This window comes from Artemia franciscana, chromosome 10 (assembly GCF_032884065.1).
Source record: "Artemia franciscana chromosome 10, ASM3288406v1, whole genome shotgun sequence".
Lineage (NCBI taxonomy): Eukaryota > Metazoa > Arthropoda > Branchiopoda > Anostraca > Artemiidae > Artemia > Artemia franciscana.
Window position 1 is genome coordinate 17,133,190 of NC_088872.1, and position 20,454 is coordinate 17,153,643.

The 20,454-nt window shown below is 33.8% G+C and overlaps 1 protein-coding gene across 3 annotated transcripts in view; it reads right to left on the reverse strand.

Annotated features, from left to right (window-relative positions):
- The window catches only part of LOC136031850 (ankyrin-2-like), a 350,415-nt gene that overhangs the window by 315,983 nt on the left and 13,978 nt on the right, over positions 1 to 20,454 (reverse strand). For all 3 annotated transcript variants that reach the window (XM_065711711.1, XM_065711710.1, XM_065711709.1), the window contains exon 2: positions 16,497 to 16,648. In XM_065711711.1, the coding sequence (XP_065567783.1) occupies positions 16,497 to 16,595 (99 nt within the window). In that variant the 5' untranslated portion in view covers positions 16,596 to 16,648. The remainder of the gene's footprint in view (positions 1 to 16,496; positions 16,649 to 20,454) is intronic.

Below are 20,454 nucleotides of genomic sequence, written 5' to 3' on the forward strand. Positions count from 1 at the left end.
AAAGTTTAACTGAGTTGACATTAACAGAAAGTATGGAAACAAAAGTTGAATGAAAAATTTTAAGGAAATGGTAATGAGTAGATAAGGTAAGGAGTATATATATATATATATATATATATATATATATATATATATATATATATATATATATATATATATATATATATATATATATATATATATATATATATATATATATATATATATATATATATATATGTGTGTGTGTGTGTGTGTGTGTGTGTGTGTGTGTGTGTGTGTGTATGTGTATGTGTATGTGTGTGTGTGTATTAACAAGAATTAGTACTAAAAAAAACGAGGTAATAAATTTTTGTCTAAGAGACTATGAATGATCTTTTCTAAGGTTTTTTAAGTCTAATGTTCATTACAATATAAAGGGAACTGACAATATGTATCTTTTGTGTTTTCTGTTTTATGTATCTTTTGTGTTTTATCGCTAAGTGTTTTGAAGAGGTAAGTGAATAAAACTATTGTGCAACAAGTCTTATAGAAAAATTTAAATACTCGGGAATGATTTGCAAAAAGGATGTTGCTACATGAGGTGGAACCAAGTAATTCATTCATATAACGTTGGTTAGCAATGGCATATAATTCAAATAAGTCAAGTGGCAAAATGTAGCTTTACAAGACAGACAACATGAAATTGATTTACAAATCATTCGGCTCTAAAGCGAGGTTAAATTCTTTTGAAGGGGGGGAGGGGGTTACATGCCTCGAAAACAAACAAAAAGAACAATTAAGCATTACAAGCTTCCTTTTCCACGCACAACTATAAGCAGTGGAAACTTTGCAGTTATAAAATATAAAATAAAAATATATAATATAAAATTATGTCCCTGGTTTTAGAAACTTGGTGGTTTAAGTCCTGTGATCCATGAATCTCAGTTGCAGAGCAACACAAGTGACGTTTTATATCAGGTCAAACTCAAGATCTCCAGAAACGAAACAAAAGCTCTAGCTACGAATCTGTACAAAATCTAATTAAGATTCCACAAGTCATTCTTATGAATGCGCATAGAAAGCATGTAGCTTTCCCCAGAAAGAGATCTGATCGAGTAAAAATACCTTGGGACAACAACTGTAATGTTGACCAGGTATTATTGAACTAATTCCACCAGCGTATTAAGTACTTAGGCTGGCATTAAAATGTTAGTACCCCTTAGTCCCTTCTAACACTCCCACAGACCTCAGATCAGTTGCAGAGACCACAAAATGCTCAAATAAGCCCAGGACTTGGTGTTCTCGCTTTTTTTTAACAGTTCGCGATAACGAATGGTAGGCAAACAACGAACACTGTCAATAGAAATGAAAATTCTAAAAAACTAAATTTTTGCATAAAACACATACTTATAACAAGAGCAAAGAGCTCAAATGGCACTTGCGACGAGGTCGGAAGAGCCAAGAGCAAAGAGCTCATATGGTATGAGCTCTAGCAAAACTAAGAATCAATAGATTAATTTAAAAGGAACAGAGGCTTAATGCCGGTCGGGATTTAAAATAAGACCTCTGAGTCATGAGGTCCTTCTAAATATCAAAATTCATTAAGATCCGATCACCCACTCGTAAGTTAAAAATACCTCATTTTTTCTAATTTGTCCTCTCACTTCAGCCCCCATATTGTCGAATCAGGGAAAAGGACTTTATTAAGTCAATTTGTGCAAGTCCCAGACACGCCTACCAATTTTCATCGTACTAACACGTCCAGAAGCACCGAACTCGCCAAAGCACTGGACCCCCCAACTCCCCCACAGAGAGTGGATCCAGTCCGGTTACGTCAATCACGTATCTACGACATTTGCTCATTCTAACCACCAAGTTTCATTTCGATCTCTCCACTTTAAGCGTTTTCCAAGATTTCCAGTTTCCCCCTAATGTCACCAGATCAGGTCGGAATTTAAAATAGGAGCTCTAAGACATGAGTTCCTTCTCAATATCAAATTTAAAAATATCTCACGAACGGTCACCCGCTCTTAAGTTAAAAGTACCTCAATTTTTCTAATTTTCCCGAATTAACACCCCCTCCAACTCCCCTAAAGAGAGCGGATTCAGTCTGGTTATGTCAATTGCGTATCTAGGGCTTGTGCTTATTCTTCCCACCAAGTTCCATCCTGATCTCTCCACTCTGAGCGTTTTCCAAGATTTCCGCCCCCCAACTCCCCCAAATGAAACTGGATCCAGTTGGGATTTAAAATAAGAGATCTGAGTTACCAGGTCCTTCTAAATATGAAATTTCATTAAAATCCGATCACTCCTTCGTAAGTTAAAAATACCTCATTTTTTCTAATTATTCAGAATTAACCCTCCCCCAACACCCCCAAAGAGATTGAATACTTTCCAGTTATGTTAATCACGTATCTAGGACTTGTGCTTATTTTTCTCACAAAGTTTCATCCCGATCCCTCCACTCTAAGCACTTTCTAAGATTTTAGGTTCTTCCCTCCCCCCAATGCCACCAGATCTGGTCGGAAATTAAAATAAGAGCTCTGATACACGATATCCTTCTAAATATCAAATTTCATTAAGATCCGATCACCCATTCGTAAGTTAAAAATACCTCAGTTTTTCTAATTTTTGCGAATTAACCGTCCTCCACTCCCTTCCGGATGTTCGCATCAAGGAAACGACTATTTCTAATTTAATCTGGTCTGGTCCCTGATATGCCTGCCAAATTTCATCGTCCTAGCTTATCTGGAAGTGCATAAACTAGCAAAACCGGGACCGACAGACCGACAGAATTTGCCATTGCTATATGGCACTTGGTATTTACCAAGTGCCATAAAAAGACTACACTTTTACTGATGATTCCAAATGAATAAAAGCTACCAAGATACTTGTGCATTATTTGGTGCACACTCGAGAATGTGGATCTACAGACAAGAGAGTAACCGGTTTTTTCGCTAATTTCTTTCAGCTTAGCATGAGACAGACAAAGGCAAGTGACAAAATAGATGGGAAATATATAATTGGAAATAAATTTTCACATTGAGGGGAGGGGGTAGGGGGTAGAGCATTTGGACAGCGCGAAGGTAGAAACAGTTCTTACTTCATAATATGCTGAATAATTGTAGCTAATACATTTTGCATACAAACCCGCTATACTTTAACCCCCCCCCCTAGTCTGCAAACATATAGTCTACATTTGTTTCCAAAGCATTAAATTTTCATCGTATTTGGTATAATTCATTAGGATTTACCAAACTTCATTTCTCGAATGTGCACCAAATAATGGACAAGTTCCGCTATTAATTCTGAATATACCGCTCAAAGGTTATTAGTATAAGAAACTTCTACAATTGCAGAAAAAGGGTAAATACTCTAGAAAAGTGACCGATATTGCTGAGAATAAAACTATAAATTCAACCTATTTAAGAAAGCAAAAGTTTTAATACTTTTTCTAAACCGAAATAAAAAATTTCAAATTATTCTCAAGAAAGATATGGTGACTGATATGCCTTTTTCAGAGATAATCATATCAAATCAGAGGTTGTAAAATATTGATAGGCCACAACAACAATGAAAACTTATCACAGCACCAATCCATCTGAGGCCAAAACAGGTGATCACACTCCTCCTCTCCCTCACTCCCTTTAGAGCTTCACTCCCACCTATGAACTTCCTACGTCCTTTAAATCTTTTATTGTGCCCTCTTAGCAGGCAATTCGATGATGTACTTCTCTTAGCTTTAGTATAATTGCCAAAAAGCCCCACGTGCGGCAGTTCATAATCTTTCACCCGTAACCGAGGACCTAGCTATTTTAATCCTTATTTCATTATTGCCCCTAGACAATTGGATCAAACCATATTTTCGTGCAGCTAACTGTTGATATACGGTCATCCAAAGGAGTACCTAAGACTAGCCTCAAAACAACTCCTCTTGAAAACTTATAGCATATTCTTCACAACCTTTTAAAGTAACAACACTGTCTTGATTGAAGCTCTAAGACTTACCCTAATATTCCAAACTCTTTTTTTCACCTCCTAGAAAACACCCTGTACCATGATTATTCTACGTTTTACTTGTGCCCGTTACCCTTACTAATAATGCTACCTGCGTAAATAAAACTATTGGATAAATGTTTTAAATTTTTGAAGTCTTATAGGGAAGTACTTGCTGATCTTCTGCATGAAGAAAGGGGCATGGGGGCGGTAGCCACTGCCGTTTATAAGTCAATTTCTGTTACTTTTAAGTTTTGATTTTGATCTTTAATATCATAGTAATTAGATTCTTATTTAAATTTATGAGAAGAAATTTAAGCAGGAAATTACAAAAAGTAAAAAACAAGGTTTTTAAAAGAAAAAATATATCATTTTGAAGAACATTTCAGAAATACATACTAGTATAACAAGTAGTAGTTTTTCAAGCATAAAGTAATAAAATGTTAAGATTTTTCACATTGTTCATTTCTTTCGTCTTATTCTCTAGTAAAAATCAAAACCCATGTTAATAGGAATTTCAGAACGAAATTCTGTTGAATATTTTTCACGGCTTGTCAATAATTGTAAGAATATTATTCAGCACAAAAATTATCTTTTGTAGATCATATTTTGTTTGTTGTTCTAGATCAGTTTGTGTTCAATTCCAAAAAAAAACAAGCCAAAGAATTACGATTCATCAAGGAGCATCAACATTGTACGGGAGCTGACATTAGAAAAGGATCTTCGGATCAATGATACAAAATAATAAACTTCAAAGAATATTTGTTATGTATATATAATATAATATTATATGTTATTACATATATTACATATAGTATACATATATATTATAGGAATATATATATATATATATATCTATATATATAAAAATAAGTTGTCTGTCTGTCTGTGGATGGATGGATCAGGTGACGTCACCTGAAAAAACTGGATCAGGTGACGTCAAAACTGAAAAAACTAAAAAAAGGCAAAAACTACAAAAAAAACTAAAAACTAATAAAAAAAATAAAAAAGCTAAAAAACTAAAAAAACTAAAAAAAGGCAAAAACTACAAAAAAAACTAAAAACTAATAAAAAAGCTAAAAAACTAAAAAAACTAAAAAAAGGCAAAAACTACAAAAAAAACTAAAAACTAATAAAAAAAATAAAAAAGCTAAAAAACTAAAAAAACTAAAAAAAGGTAAAAAACTAAAAAAACTAAAAACTAAAAAAAAACTAAAAAAAAGGAAAAAACTGAAAAATAAGCTAAAATAAAGGTAAAAACCAATAAAAAACTAAAAAAAAAACTGAAAAAACTAAAAAAAGGCAAAAACTACAAAAAAAACTAAAAACTAATAAAAAAAGTAAAAAAGCTAAAAAACTAAAAAAACTAAAAAAAAACTAAAAAAAGGTAAAAAACTAAAAAAAATAAAAAATAAAAAAAAAACTAAAAAAAAGGAAAAAACTGAAAAATAAGCTAAAATAAAGGTAAAAACCAATAAAAAACTAAAAAGAAAAAAAGGAAAAAACTAAAAAAAATTTTCATCTAAAAAACTAAAAAAAACTAAAAAAGGTAAAAACTAAAAGAACTAAAAAAGAAAAAAATAAATGACGAAACTCAAAGAGAAAGCGACCAGGACAAAAGGAATGTTCGATTAGCAATCAACAAAGCACCGGGACACAGGGAGTATAAATGACGACCAGGACATAAGTAAAAAAAAAAAACTATCTATATATATAAAAATAAGTTGTCTGTGGATCTGTGGATCGTGGATCAGGTGACGTCACCTGAAAAAACTGGATCAGGTGACGTCAAAACTGAAAAAACTAAAAAAACGCAAAAACTACAAAAAAAACTAAAAACTAATAAAAAAAATAAAAAAGCTAAAAAACTAAAAAAACTAAAAAAAGGCAAAAACTACAAAAAAAACTAAAAACTAATAAAAAAGCTAAAAAACTAAAAAAACTAAAAAAAAGGCAAAAACTACAAAAAAACTAAAAACTAATAAAAAAAATAAAAAAGCTAAAAAACTTAAAAAAACTAAAAAAACTAAAAAAAGGTAAAAAACTAAAAAAACTAAAAACTAAAAAAAACTAAAAAAAAGGAAAAAACTGAAAAATAAGCTAAAATAAAGGTAAAAACCAATAAAAAACTAAAAAAAAACTGAAAAAACTAAAAAAAGGCAAAAACTACAAAAAAACTAAAAACTAATAAAAAAAGTAAAAAAGCTAAAAAACTAAAAAAACTAAAAAAACTAAAAAAAACTAAAAAAGGTAAAAAACTAAAAAAAATAAAAAATAAAAAAAATAAAAAAAAAGGAAAAAACTGAAAAATAAGCTAACATAAAGGTAAAAACCAATAAAAAACTAAAAAGAAAAAAAGAAAAAACTAAAAAAAATTTTCATCTAAAAAACTAAAAAAAACTAAAAAAGGTAAAAACTAAAAGAACTAAAAAAGAAAAAAATAAATGACGACACTCAAAGAGAAAGCGACCAGGACAAAAGGAATGTTCGATTAGCAATCAACAAAGCACCGGGACACAGGGAGTATAAATGACGACCAGGACATAAGTAAAAAAAAAAATTAACAAAACTAAAAAGAAGGTAAAAACTACAAAAAAACTAAAAAGAAAAAAAAACTAAAAACTAATAAAAAAAATAAAAAATCTAAAAATCTAAATAAACTAAAAAAGAAAAAAAAAGGAAAAAAATAAAGGAGAAAAACAAAACTAAAAAACGAATGTATATACAGACCGGTACACCGGGATACAAATGACGACCGGGACACAGGGAATATAAATGACGACCGGGACACAGGGACACAACTACAACGGGGACACCGGGGGAAACAGGGGGATATAAATGACGACCGGGACAAAAAAACTAAAAAGAAAAAAAAACTAAAAACTAATAAAAAAACTAAAAAATCTAAAAATCTAAATAAGCTAAAAAAGAAAAAAAAAGGAAAAAAATAAAGGAGAAAAACAAAACTAAAAAACGAATGTATATACAGACCGGGACACCGGGATACAAATGACGACCGGGACACAGGGAATATAAATGACGACCGGGACACAGGGACACAACTACAACGGGGACACCGGGGGAAACAGGGGGATGTAAATGACGACCGGGACACTGGGACAGGGAATGGTCGATTAGCAATCACCATCAACAAAGCTCAAGGGCAATCATTAGAATCATGAGGTATAGATCTGAATACAGATTGTTTTCCCATGGACCATTATATGTTGCATGTTCAAGAGTCGGTAAACCTGACAATCTATTTATATGCAAAGACAATGGGACAGCAAAGAATGTTGTATATTCGCAAGTTTTACGTAGTTAAAACCATATATATATATATATATATATATATATATATATATATATATATATATATATATATATATATATATATATATATATATATATATATATATATATATCTATATTCACAGGTGGGACATAGGGACACAACTACAATGGCGCGTAACTATTATGGCGCGTAACGACTTACGCGCGCGGGGGGGCTTGGGGGGGGACGAAGCGCCCCCACCAACTAGGTGTTGGGGTGGCGCGAAGCGCCACCCCAACAGCTAGTATATATATATATATATATATATATATATATATATATAATAGGAAATATTATAGGAATATATATAGGAAATACGGGTGCTTACATTAGAAAAGGATCTTCGGATCAATGACACAAAATAATAAACTTCAAAGAATATTTGTTATGCAAGCTATTTCCTATAATATTCATGCAACAAACCTAAAGTATATAAAAGCAGGCATGAAATCTATTGTCACAATTTATCATACTTTCCCTATACTTCACCTATTTTTCCCAAGTTACTCCCCACATTAAATATCACCCTCTCTCCAAAATAAATATAAGTGTGCGTGTCTGGATACAAGCATGAAAGACTACTCTTGAATTAAGACTACTTAACCTTGGTGAATTTTATTTGGAAAAACTGTTGTGATAATTAACCAAGAGCATAAGAAGTTGCAAATCAACCTTCTTTTAAAAAAAGATGCGAATTCATCAGACATTAAATAACTATACAAAAAAAAAACGGTTTGAGCTAGGATCATTTGAATAAAAAATCGATCGAGTTGTTTCTTTTAAGAAAAATATAGCTATTTCAATTTTATCATCAATAATTTAAATTTACGACAGAAAATAAAATCAATATTTTACTAACACCACTGTTTTAGTACCCAATACTCAGATTTTATCGTTTCTACTCAGCGTTTAGCACCCATCCAATCCAAATATCTGAGCACTGCCACCAGATGGTTGAGGGAGATGAACCAGTACCTATAATATTAAGGCAAGCCATATATAGGCAAGCCATATCAATTAGGCGCATCAACTTTATACTATAAAATATGGCTATTCAGCGACGATTTGCTAGCTTACACGGCTAGCTACTGAAACCTCAAAAGAAAAAGAAATTCAAGAAAAATTCGCCCCTAAGGAAAATTTCCCCTGAAAAAATTTCCCACGCTTAAAATAATAATCATGTTTTGAATCCAAAAGTATTTAAAAAACTAAGTTAGGATTATTAACTTATTCGTCGGGCGTTGCTGGATAATCAATATCCAGAAAATAATGCAAGCGACTGTCAAGTATTTTAATCAGGGATCTCTAATTTCAGTCAGCACGAAAAGCATCTGAAAAACAAAGATGACCCTTGGGGGAGGGGGGCTGAAGGTCAAAAACAATTTATGTCACTCTTTACAAGGTTGTTCGGTATTGGATAGCTGTAGAAGATGGTATAACAGCTGATGCCGTAGCCACAAAAATACTTCTCTAGCGCCTTGTGAAGAATACCGGTATGGAACATTTTTGTGGAAACTTACAAAAGTTCTATTGTGAGCAGTACAAGATCAAACAAGAGCCATATAAAGACATAAATGGGACCTTTTTTGATGAACAGCAGAAAGGTCTAACATAAAAATGAAAACAGGTTATGGTTGAAATGAAATGCAACAAATTGTAATGTGTAAGAAATTCTCAATGGGTATTTTAAATTCTGATTTCTCCTTAAGGCAATTATGCCAATGACAGTCTAGGGATTTCGTCTGATTCGAAAACGGTTCGTTCTAAAGACTGTATGAATTAGGCAGCAATTCAGACACAAGTGTATATAAGTAATTAAGTAGTAAAAAAAAATAAAGACCCAGTTGGCACCATAACATGGATGCCAGAAGAATTTCTTCCATGACACAAACCTACGCAAATTTTTCATAGAAAACAAAGATAAGGGACTTAAGGTTCCAATCTGAAACCTTCCTACGCAGTTATTCATGACAAGTCAATGTTCGGGGCCCTGCTTAGTAAAAATATATTGCTTCAGCTAAAAAAAGGGCATGTAAAAAAAAATTGAACTCAAGCACATGTAAGATACGTACATTACATCCATTATTGTAAAAGTTTCCTTGAATAACTGAAAAAAGTTAAATTCAGACCTTTCCCCAGAGCAACCTGATTGAAACTTGCGCTTCTTTGGTTGACAAGCTGACAGGTGGTCAAAGATGCATCGATGTTTTTTCAAGCTAAATATTTTGAACGGCAAATAGATTCTTCTTAAATTGGATATTAATTTAACAAAATTCTTAAGAGTAGACAAAAAATTTATTTCTGGACGTTTTAGGTGTTATCTTTAAGTACATAGTAATATCTATTATTTTTAAATCTGTTTATTTTTAGCCCGTTTTCTTCGACTGAGACATGTATATTTTTTGTCACACAAATTTGTTAAATTTAAAGCAATTTTTCAATTACTTCTACATGTTCAATTGCTCCCAAATGTTTATCGTTATGTGCATTTCCGATTACAGCACAATAATTTATGAACAAATTTTCCCCTCTTGTATAATCCTCCTCCTAGCCCCTTAAAATTTTTCACAAATCATCTTCTGAGTGAAATCATAGACCCTGAAGGTTGAAAGCCTTGAGCGTAAGTAAAATCAATTCCAAAACACATGACGAAACGTGTTTTGCTCATATGTTAAGATAAAGTATCGGACTTACGACGAACCATAAGTAAAACACGATATTTTACCAGCATTACTTCGGATAACTGCAAGATGATCACAATAATAGTTTCTATTTTGTTTATTTGTATTTGTCGCATAAAATTGTGGGCCCTTTCCCGACCACTTCCAAATCTTCAATTACTTCCAAATTTTTGTCAGTATAAAGTCAAGTTTTTATGGCACTTGGTATCTACCAAGTGACATATAGCGATCGAAAATTCTGTCGGTCGGTCTGTCTGTCCCGGTTTTGCTAGTTAAGGCACTTCCAGGTAATCTAGGACGATGAAATTTGGCAGGTGTATCAGGAGCCAGACCAGATTAAATTAGAAGTTGTCGTTTCCACAATTCGACCATATGGGGGGGCAGTTAATCGTAAAGATTAGAAAAAATGAGGTATTTTTAACTTACGAACGGGTAATCGGATCTTAATGAAATTTGATATTTAGAAGGATATCGTATCTCAGAGCTCTTATTTTAAATCCCAACCGGATCCGGTGACAATGGGGGGAGTTGAGGGGGGACCTAAAATCTTGGAAAACACTTAGAGTGGAGGGATCGGGATGAAACTTGGTGAGAAAAATAAGAAAAAGTCCTAGATACGTGATTGACATAACCGGAACAAATCCGCTCTCTTTGGGGAAGTTGGGAGGGAGGATGAATCCTGAAAAATTAGAAAAAATGAGGTATTTTTAACTTACGAAGGAGTGATCGGATCTTAATGAATTTCATATTTAGAAGGACCTCGTAACTCAGATCTCTTATTTTAAATCCCGACCGGATCCAGTGTCTTTGGGGGGGGGGGGGAATTGGGGGGAACCGGAAATCTTGGAAAACGCTTAAAGCGGAGAGATCAGGATGAAACATGGCGGTAAGAATAAGCACAAGTCCAAGATACGTGACTGACATAACCGGACCGAATCCGCTCTCTTTGGTGGAGTTGGATGAGGGAAGGAATTCCCTCCTCCAGGGGGGAGTAATTCGGGAAAACGGGTGATCAGATCTTAACAAAATTTGATATTTAGAAGAATCTTGTGCTTTAGAGCTCTCATTTTAAATTCCGACCAATTTCCGACGTTTCCAGAATTCATGGAAAACGTGAAAATTGAGGTATCTTTATCTTACGAATGGGTGACCATATCTTAACGAAACTTGATTTATAGAAGGATCTTATGTCTCAGATGCTCCATTTTTAATTCGAATCGGGTCCCTGGACATAGGGGATTGAAGCGAGGAAACAGAAATCTTGGAGACTGGAAATCTTGGAAACGCTTAGAGTGGAGACACCGAGATGAAACTTGATGAAAACAATAAGCACAAGCTATACATACGTGACTGACATAATTGGAACGGATCCATTCTCTTTGAGGGTGCTGAGGGGTGTTAATTTGAAAAAATTAGAAAAATTGAGGTATTTTTAACTTAAGAACGGGTGACCAGATCTTAATGAAATTTGATATTTAGAAGCAAATTATGTCTCAGAGCCCTTATTTCAAATCCCGACTAGATTTGTTGACATTGGAGGAGTTGGAGGGGAAACCGGAAATCTTAGAAAACGCTTAGAGGGGAGAGATCGGGATGAAGCTTGGTGGGTAGAATAAGCAAATGTCTTAGATACATGATTGACATAACCGTACCGGATCCACTCTCTTTGGGGGAGTTAGGGGGTGGTGTTCAGTGCTTTGGTGCTTCTGGACGTGCTAGGACGATGAAAATTGGTAGGCGTGTCAGGGAGCTGCACAAATTGACTTGATAAAGTCGTTTCTCCAATTCGACCATCTGGAGGGATAAAGGGAGAGGAAAAATTAGAAATAATGAGATATTTTTAACTTACAAGTGGGTGATCGGATCATAATGAATTTTGATATTTAGAAGGACCTCGTGACTCAGAGCTCTTATTTTAAATCCCGACCGGCATTAAGCCTCGGATTTTCCTTTGAAATCAATCTATTGATTCTTAGAATTTTGCTATAGTTCATACCATATGAGCTCTTGGCTCTTTCGGCCTCGTCACAAGTGCCATATGAGCTCTTAGCTCTTGTTGTATTACAGAAGATTAAAGAAATTTTTAATCTTAGAGAAGACTAGAAAGTTGAAAATAATAAATGTAGAAAAATTGTAAAACTCGTTTTCAAAATGAACTAATTAGAAGAACTATTTTTTTCTCCATAATGCATAGATATAAATGAAAACAAGGGGCGCAAAACAGATTTATGCTTTGCACAACTTGATTTTCCCTTAGCTCATTGAATTTTTTCATTTGTGCATTTATAACTTAAATCAATTTGATATATTTGTTATATAAAGCCCAATCCGTTTTCCGCCCCTCGTTTTCACTTATATTCACAGATTTGCAAAAAAATAAAATTGTTTTCTGGTTTTTAGTCCATTTCGAAAATGATTTTTTATTTTATTTTAACACTTATGATTTAATTTCAATTCTTTTCGTGTTGGGTTTCATTTATTTACTCATAGTATTTTCGATCGTTTTTAGTTTGATTTATTCCATGGCTTTATGTCTGATTGTTTTAGGTTTTAATATAACTCTTTACTTTTCTTCGAAAGGCTTTTTCTGGAAAATATTTTTTAGAAGTTTATTTCAATAAGGGAATACTACAGGGAAGTTTTGTTTTAATAGGCTCTAGCTACAAAAAGCGTCATATTAAATTGTGTTTTTGTTCATATTGTCTTGTAATTGTCTTTTATATGAATTAAGACAAGGCGATACATCCTCCCTGCAATTTATGCATCAGCTTCCCTTGTGTATCCTCAGGTGTTTAGGATACAAGTAAGGATACCTGTAAGGATACGTCTTAGGTGTATCCTTAAGACTGTTACTACACCTATTAAGATGGAGCTTCAATGAATCAACAAATCGTGAAGCTTTTTACTTTACATTAACGATTGGTAAGAGTTCTTTTAAAGGTGTCATCTTGGAGTTTTGACAACTATAAGTGGATTGAAAATAATACCGCGACATGGCAAATTAAAACGATCAGAAATTATCCCGTGCAAGTAAGAGGGCAGTGTTGCACTATCATCTGAACTCCTATTTATGGTAAAGTTTGGCGGCTGTATTACAAAAACCATTTGAGAGTACAAGAAATATGGTTATTAGCTATGTGGTTTATTTGTGGTATGCGGTTTACGCAGTATAAGTGTTTTATTCACCAATTATTTTTTAAATGGTTGATTCATAATAAGTCTGAACTAGACTGAAAGAAGTATAACTGTAATCTCGCGCATTGCTGGGAGAGGGGAAGCATGTGGATTATCTTGGAATCCTATTATTCTCGGATCTACCTAAAGATGTTGCGAAATTTCAGCCGAACTTGACGGGAAGTAACAGTTTGTGTCCTAATTGAGCCTTTTGAGTTCTCAACCTCTATATTCTCCAGCGGGAGGGGGGAGATTTAACTAATGAAAGGAAAGATCGATATAGAAAAAGCTCAAAACGAACGGATATCATCATATATGTGAAGGGTGCCACCATGTCCCCGTCCCCCTACTTTTTACGCCTAACTTTAAGTAGGCCTTAAGTGATAGGATTTTAGAATACCAAAAAAAAAAAACCGTTGAAATTTATAAAGAAATTTTCAACTAATTTCGGAGGTTCGAGAAATGTTGTTGCAGCGCCATTTATTTTGAATTGTGTTTCTAATTGAGCGGATTTTTTTTTTTAAATTAGCCACATGGTAAAGATGAATTCTATAATTGTTTAGTTCATTCAGGTTTTTTGCAATGTGTTAATATTTGTGATTTGGTAAAATTTATTATATTTAGTTTACCTATTGTTGCTAAAAAGAGGGATATATTAACAGGATAAGCTTGTTTTGGTGTTACTTGGTTGTTTTACATTTGCTGTTTTTTTTTTCTTTCATAGGCATGTATTTTGGGGGTGATACCTGACACGGGGATGCCATGGATATTCTGTGGTAGCCACAACACTTGGCTGGGTAGAGAATTTAAAGTGGCGAAACCCTATATAGGCCAGTGTATTCTCCTGAAGAGCCCTTGTGTTGGGTTGTTGCCTCTGAATTATTTGTCTTTATTATTTTTTCTATTGTTTGGTAAATGACGACTTATACTTATTGACGACATGACTGCCTGTCCATGGATTATTCTTTATGGTTGATTGTGTATGGCTATGCTGTTTGACCTATGCGATTGTATGGATGAGTAGGGTTAAGGCCTCATTCAAGTGCTGGTCTATATTAATCACTAATTTAGGAAAACAGTCTTCCTTTTCTCCTTCTGTCTCTCTCTTTTTTTTTTTTTCTTTTTTTTTTCTTTTTTCTTTTTTTTTTCTTTTTGTGCTGTTGCATTGGTGATTTCTCTTTTCATGATATATATATATATATATATATATATATATATATATATATATATATATATATATATATATATATATATATATATATATATATTTATATATATATATTTACCGATTTTTCAAAACACTTGAACTGAAAATTTCGTTGACTAAGCAAACGCAAATCAATAAATTCTTCCATTTTCCAGGCATATTAAAAAAAGTAAATGGATTTTAGATTACATTTTTCTCAACTTAGACAATTCGGTCTTGAAGCATGGGTGGAAAAACTTAAACTTTAACGTGAACGATGGTATGTTAAGGGGGCCGGAACCTCCCTAGTACGGTATAATTTTTGCTTCTTTTCAGTTTTAATGCCACTCTTTACTTTCATTTGAAAAAGAATCTTTGTCTTTAATTTTAATTTCTGGTCTTCAATTGATCAAAATATCCGTAAGATTCCGAACCAAACAATGTATTACAAGTCTAACTTTCTTCGAATGTTTACTTATTAGTCCTTTTGTATAAAATTATAGCATAGTCAATGATATAAAAACACGTCCTGATATAAAAAGATGTTTTTTCATATAATCATCATTTTATTAAGCATCTAGTTAATTTCTAATCAAGAATCTCTTTTATAAACGTTAACTAAAACGCCCTCTCATTTCATAAAATCACAAGTAATCAATTCATGCATTAACTGAATCATGGACTTTAGCGGTAGTGCATAAAATATTTTCAGATGTTCGTTTACTATTTACTAAGGGTTCTATTTAGTCTTAGGAAGGACCGCCAAGCATTACAGTTCATTGCAGTAAACGGTTTCATAAAATTTTATCCTTTCAATCCAACCTCACGGGAGTAAAAGGTTTTCCCATAAACAGTGTCCAGATTGCACTTAATAAAAGAAAAGAAATATAGTTTACCTTCACTATTTCAGGGGTTTTTACGTCAACCTTCTTGCTTCTTTTGAAACTGGACCTGGCACTATTTTCATCACTACAAGGATTAGATGAAATAGGTTTAGTTACAGATCTATCATTCACTCTAATATCATTTCCTGCAGCTGAGCATCTAGAAGGACTCTTCAAGCTGGATCGTCTTGAATTATTTAATTTCTTCCATGGATCCGGACTACCAGAGAAACTTGACCTTGAAGGCTCTCGAGACCATTTAGGAGACGAATTTCTCCTAGAATAATCTGCTCCTGACATAGCAATATTAAGAGAAACGACAGAGCGACGTCTCGAGACAGGAATATCGCCATCAGAAGCAGAAATAGCATCGAAGGTCCACAGAGGCACTCTGTCAGGTCTATCAATACAAGGGGATCTTCGATTGGGGCTTCTTGGCGAACCGGCTCCTGAGTTAATTAAAATTCCTCGCAATGGAGGCTCGTTTGAGAGAGGTCTTTGAAAAGGCGAAAGTTGTTCCCTGTTCGGGGATGGATTCAAAGACCTTGAAATCCTTGTTGTTGAAGGTTGTAATTGCATTCTTGATGCAACTTCGTCCCAAATCGAACGCATAGAGTATGTAGAATTGGTAGCAGAAACTGGTGACAGTAATCCCTGATATCTGCTAATAAAAGGTGAACAATCATTATTATCAACATCAACCGAAGGTTGAGATATCAAAAAAGGAGGAAGTGTTGGACTTAATGGACTTGAAACTTGAGTCTGAAAATTATCAAGCCCTTGGCTAGGCAATGAAATTGGATGCGGACGTCGATTAGAGACAGAATGAAGAGAAGATATTCCTAGCTTTGGAGATCTTCGGTTAATCCCAGACATTTTCAAATATTTCAACCTAGAACCTCTTTCAAGCAAGACTAAATTTATAAAACTGCAGCAATACATGAAGCACAATAAACACCACGCCCATTTCATTTCCTCATTTAGCTATCCATAATGTCATTCTAGCTTAATTCTTGACCCAACAAATTGCACCTTTGGGCCTTATGGGAACTAAAGAATCCACTCGTTGCATTAAAAGAACTTCCTGGAACCGACCATTGAGCTTCATGGCAAAAATAACTCGTTAATAAAGGATACATAAGCAAAAAAAGAATGAATCAAACAAACAATCCTGATGAAAAATAATTTCTTTCTCTTTTTCAATATCTGACTCTTATCAAGTAGGAAGGAAGCTTTTCATAAAAATGTTGGCAGAAAAGAACTAAAACAAATAAACTTACTTTCACTTCGGGTTTTCCATTGAGTACCTTCACATCTTGTTCGTCTTTGTAGGCTTCTATTTGGGATTCCTCGTCCTTTTTGTCGGCTATCGATGGCATCCTTACGACACTTTTATACTTTTAGATAGATTTCACAAATCCTCATAACAATACTAAAATAATAAACAGATTATAAGTCAAACATTTTATTTGCCAGAAATAAACTAGAGTTAAAAAGAGTTTCCTGGTGCATTCTTTGACTGAAAACAGGATTATTTTTTCCCATTATTACAAAACAGATTGCTTCACGTAATATTTCACACACGCGATCATTAGCGGGAACAAAGCTGGGTCTTGGAGGGAGGAGTGAGGCATCAGAAGAATTTCTATTTTTCCTAAGAGCATCTTTTTTTCAGAGCTACGGAGGGCGATCCCAATTACAAATGTTTTCTTTTTGGTCGAGCGCCAAAAAGAGTATCCCACCCCTGCGAAGAGGCAAGAAAGCAAATATATATCTATACTCGTGTTAATATTAACAGGCGTAGAGTCCTTCCAAGTGTGTTTAAGGCCTCCTAGGAAGAGTGTATGATATGTTTAAAAAAGGAATACAATATTTATCAACAAAGGGCAAATCTTCATTTTTTAAGCTATTATAGTTAGCCTTGACAGTTCCCTTTAAGGCCCATTCACAATAAGATTTTACAAACACTAAGATTCAGTCTATTCCGAAACCCAGTATTAACTGATGCTAGTTATAATATTTTGTCATTCACAATGAATAATTTAAACACCAGAAATCAACTAATACCGGAATTATCCAATGTATAGGTCTTTATCTCAGACCTCATGTAGTCCTTGCTTCTCATGTCACACAGATATTCTTTAGCTCTGACGAGTTCCCCATCATACTTCACTTCTTTATTATTCGGCTTTTCCATTGACTACTTATTTTTGTTTGCAATTTTTTCTCTATAAGGTTTACAAGGTTTAGCATAACTCAATCAGAAATTCTATGAAAAATCCTGATAAGCATGGCCTAAGAGGCCCGTTCACACTAAGAATTCTGTGAAAAATCTGATTGGCTCAAAATAGCGCTAGCTTGAATACATAATCAGTTGTATGTCTGTCTGTATGTGCGTGCTGTATGCAGTACTACAATGTTCATCCGCTTGGTAAGAAACTTTAAAAAGTTTTAAGTACCTCTTGTGAAGATTTTAGATACAAAATCCCCCTCTCATTCAGACCATATTAATTTTTCAATTTATTTTCGCGCTGACTGAAATTAGAGGCCCATCAACACAAATAATTAAAATAGTTAGCATTGATGTGGTAAAACGAAAGTTTATAATCCTAATCTATTTTTTCAAAATACTTTTAAGTTTAAAAATACGATCATTATTGATAAACGGGGGGGGGGGGAATTTTCCGAGGAGAAGAATTTTCCACGGAAGAATAATTTTCCTGGAGGGTTTCTTGAATTTCCTTTCATTTGAGATTGCAGCAACGCGCGGCAGGTAAGATAGTCTTGTATAATTCGAAGTTCCTCCGACGGCTACCACCCACGAGATCCAAAAAAAATGTTAAGTAATTTTTTGTTTACAGTCTTGCTCAGTCTAACCTGAAGCGTCTGGTATTTCTCTTTCCACTTTATAGGCTATTTAGTAGAACTATTCAAGGTCGCTCAAGCATCTTAAGCCTCTCCTTAACGACGCATATATTGTGATTGAGCCAATTAATTTATACAGAATAACACTTAACACCTCATTGCCAAATTTTAAAATTAATATTATATCTTATAGATCTGTTCTCTATTTTTAATCAAGTTTCATAGAACAACACCTTTATGTTCACTGACCCATGTCGTTAACGCGTCGTGATAGCTATAAATTCGATTCAACATTTTTTTTTTACTACACCTATGTCCCTGCCCTTCCTCTGTATTTCACATGATTAAGCTTCATAGTTTTTCAAGTTCAATATTTTTTTCGGCAAAAGGGATATAAATGAATGTCCAGTAAAACGTACCATACTTAATAGCAATTCCGATGGTAATTTTCAGTTACAATATAATGCATAATTTATTCTAATAAAAATTCTAATTTATTTGCAATAAAATCCGGACCAGGGAATAGGGGGAGGTTTTCGTAGTAGTAAAAGCTAAAACTTTGGTATGAAGTCCTTTCGAAGTTTCTCCAAATGTGCCGCAGCAGCTGAGTCCCCTGGTTCATAGTTGCAGAGCAACGAAAGAGACGAAGCTTTCATATCGGATTGGAACCATCTAAATGCGCAACAAACGATTAGCTGTTAATTCTTACCATCTTTAATTGACTAAGAATAGGCCCTTTATATGGATGTCAATGACATGAGTATAGCTCTTCCCTAACAGATGTGAGATCAAGCATGGGGACCTGACACCACAACTGTAGTTGTCGGCCAGGTTGTGTTGAATAAATTTCTCTAGCTCAATTGCTAATTAAACTGATGAAAAAATTTGATATCCCCCTCCATACAGCTCAAGAGGTTGGATCAAATATAGACCATAAGAAAAGATAATCGTTTGAGGCTGCCTCTTAATTCCTGTCAAGTTTGAACTCAATGTCCCATTCTGGTATATATGCCTATAACAAGAATTCAGATTCCCTTCTTTCTTCTCCCCTACAAAGGTCAAATCAATCTTGCACTCTTAAAGGCATAATCAGAACCAATAAGTTTCTTAGAGAGAGCTTTATTGACATCAAATGCACCCTTTTGGTATATATCTAAATAACGAAAATGAACCTCCCCCCCCCCATCTGCAAATGCCAGACTGGTCCTGGACACCCAAAGAGAAAGCCTAGGATATTATTAATTTGCCTCTCTTTAACTGTGGATGGGATTGAACAGACTATTTTGCTAGATTTACCTATGACGAAAACTGAGAGATAATCCCTCTACAAGAGATCAGATCCTGTTTGGAACCCGAAAAGGCACACCTGGTAAACTTTTCACCAAGCTGTGCTGAAACTAAACATCCCCTTGTAGCAGGTGTCGTAATTACATGACCTAAAGGTAGAATAAGCAAAGGAGTCCAAAAAAAAGCACAAGTAGGACAAAAGCTCTTGCTTCCCACCAAGTTTTATTTACATCTAGCAACCTATTCTTATAGATATTAAATAAAAAAAACAAGTTTTTTTAACTGAAAGTAAGGAGCGACATTAAAACTTAAAACGAACAGAAATTACTTCGTATATGAAAGAGGCTACTTCCTCATCAACGAGAGGCTGCATCAAAGAGGCTCTTTACGCTAAAGTTTGACTCTTTCTCTCAATTCTTCTTTTTAAAACAGTAAAAAACTTTAGCGTAAAGAGCGGGGCGTTGATGAGGAAGCAGCCTCTTTCATATACAAAGTAATTTCTGTTCGTTTTAAGTTTTAATGTCGCTCCTTATTTTCAGTTAAAAAAAACTTGTTTTTTATTTAATTTCTGAACGTTTTTGAATCAATGCATGTTTTGATTTTGGCTCTTCGCAGAGGAATAATTAAAACGAAATTTGCATATATTTTTTTTTTTGCTAAATGGCTTTCTAATAATTTTGATCGAATGATTTTGAGAAAAAAGAGCGGGGGAGGAAGCCTAGCTACCCTCCGATTTTTTGGTTAGTTAAAAAGGCAACTAGAACTTTTAATTTTATACGAATCTTTTTATTAGTAAAAGATTTACGTAACTTGTAAATTAGATTAGGTAAAGAACTTTTGTATTCTCATGTTTTTATTACATATATGAGGGGGTTCGCCCCCTCGTCAGTACCTCGTTCTTTACACTAAAGCTTAAATTTTGTCCCAATTCATTAAGAATGACCCATGAATCACAAAAGCCGTAGAATAAATAGTTGAAATTACTAAAACTACTTTAGCGTAAGGAGCGAGGTATTAGGAGGAGGTGAGCCCCTCATATGGGTAATAATTTCTGTTTGTTTTAAGTTTTAATGCTGTTCCTTACTT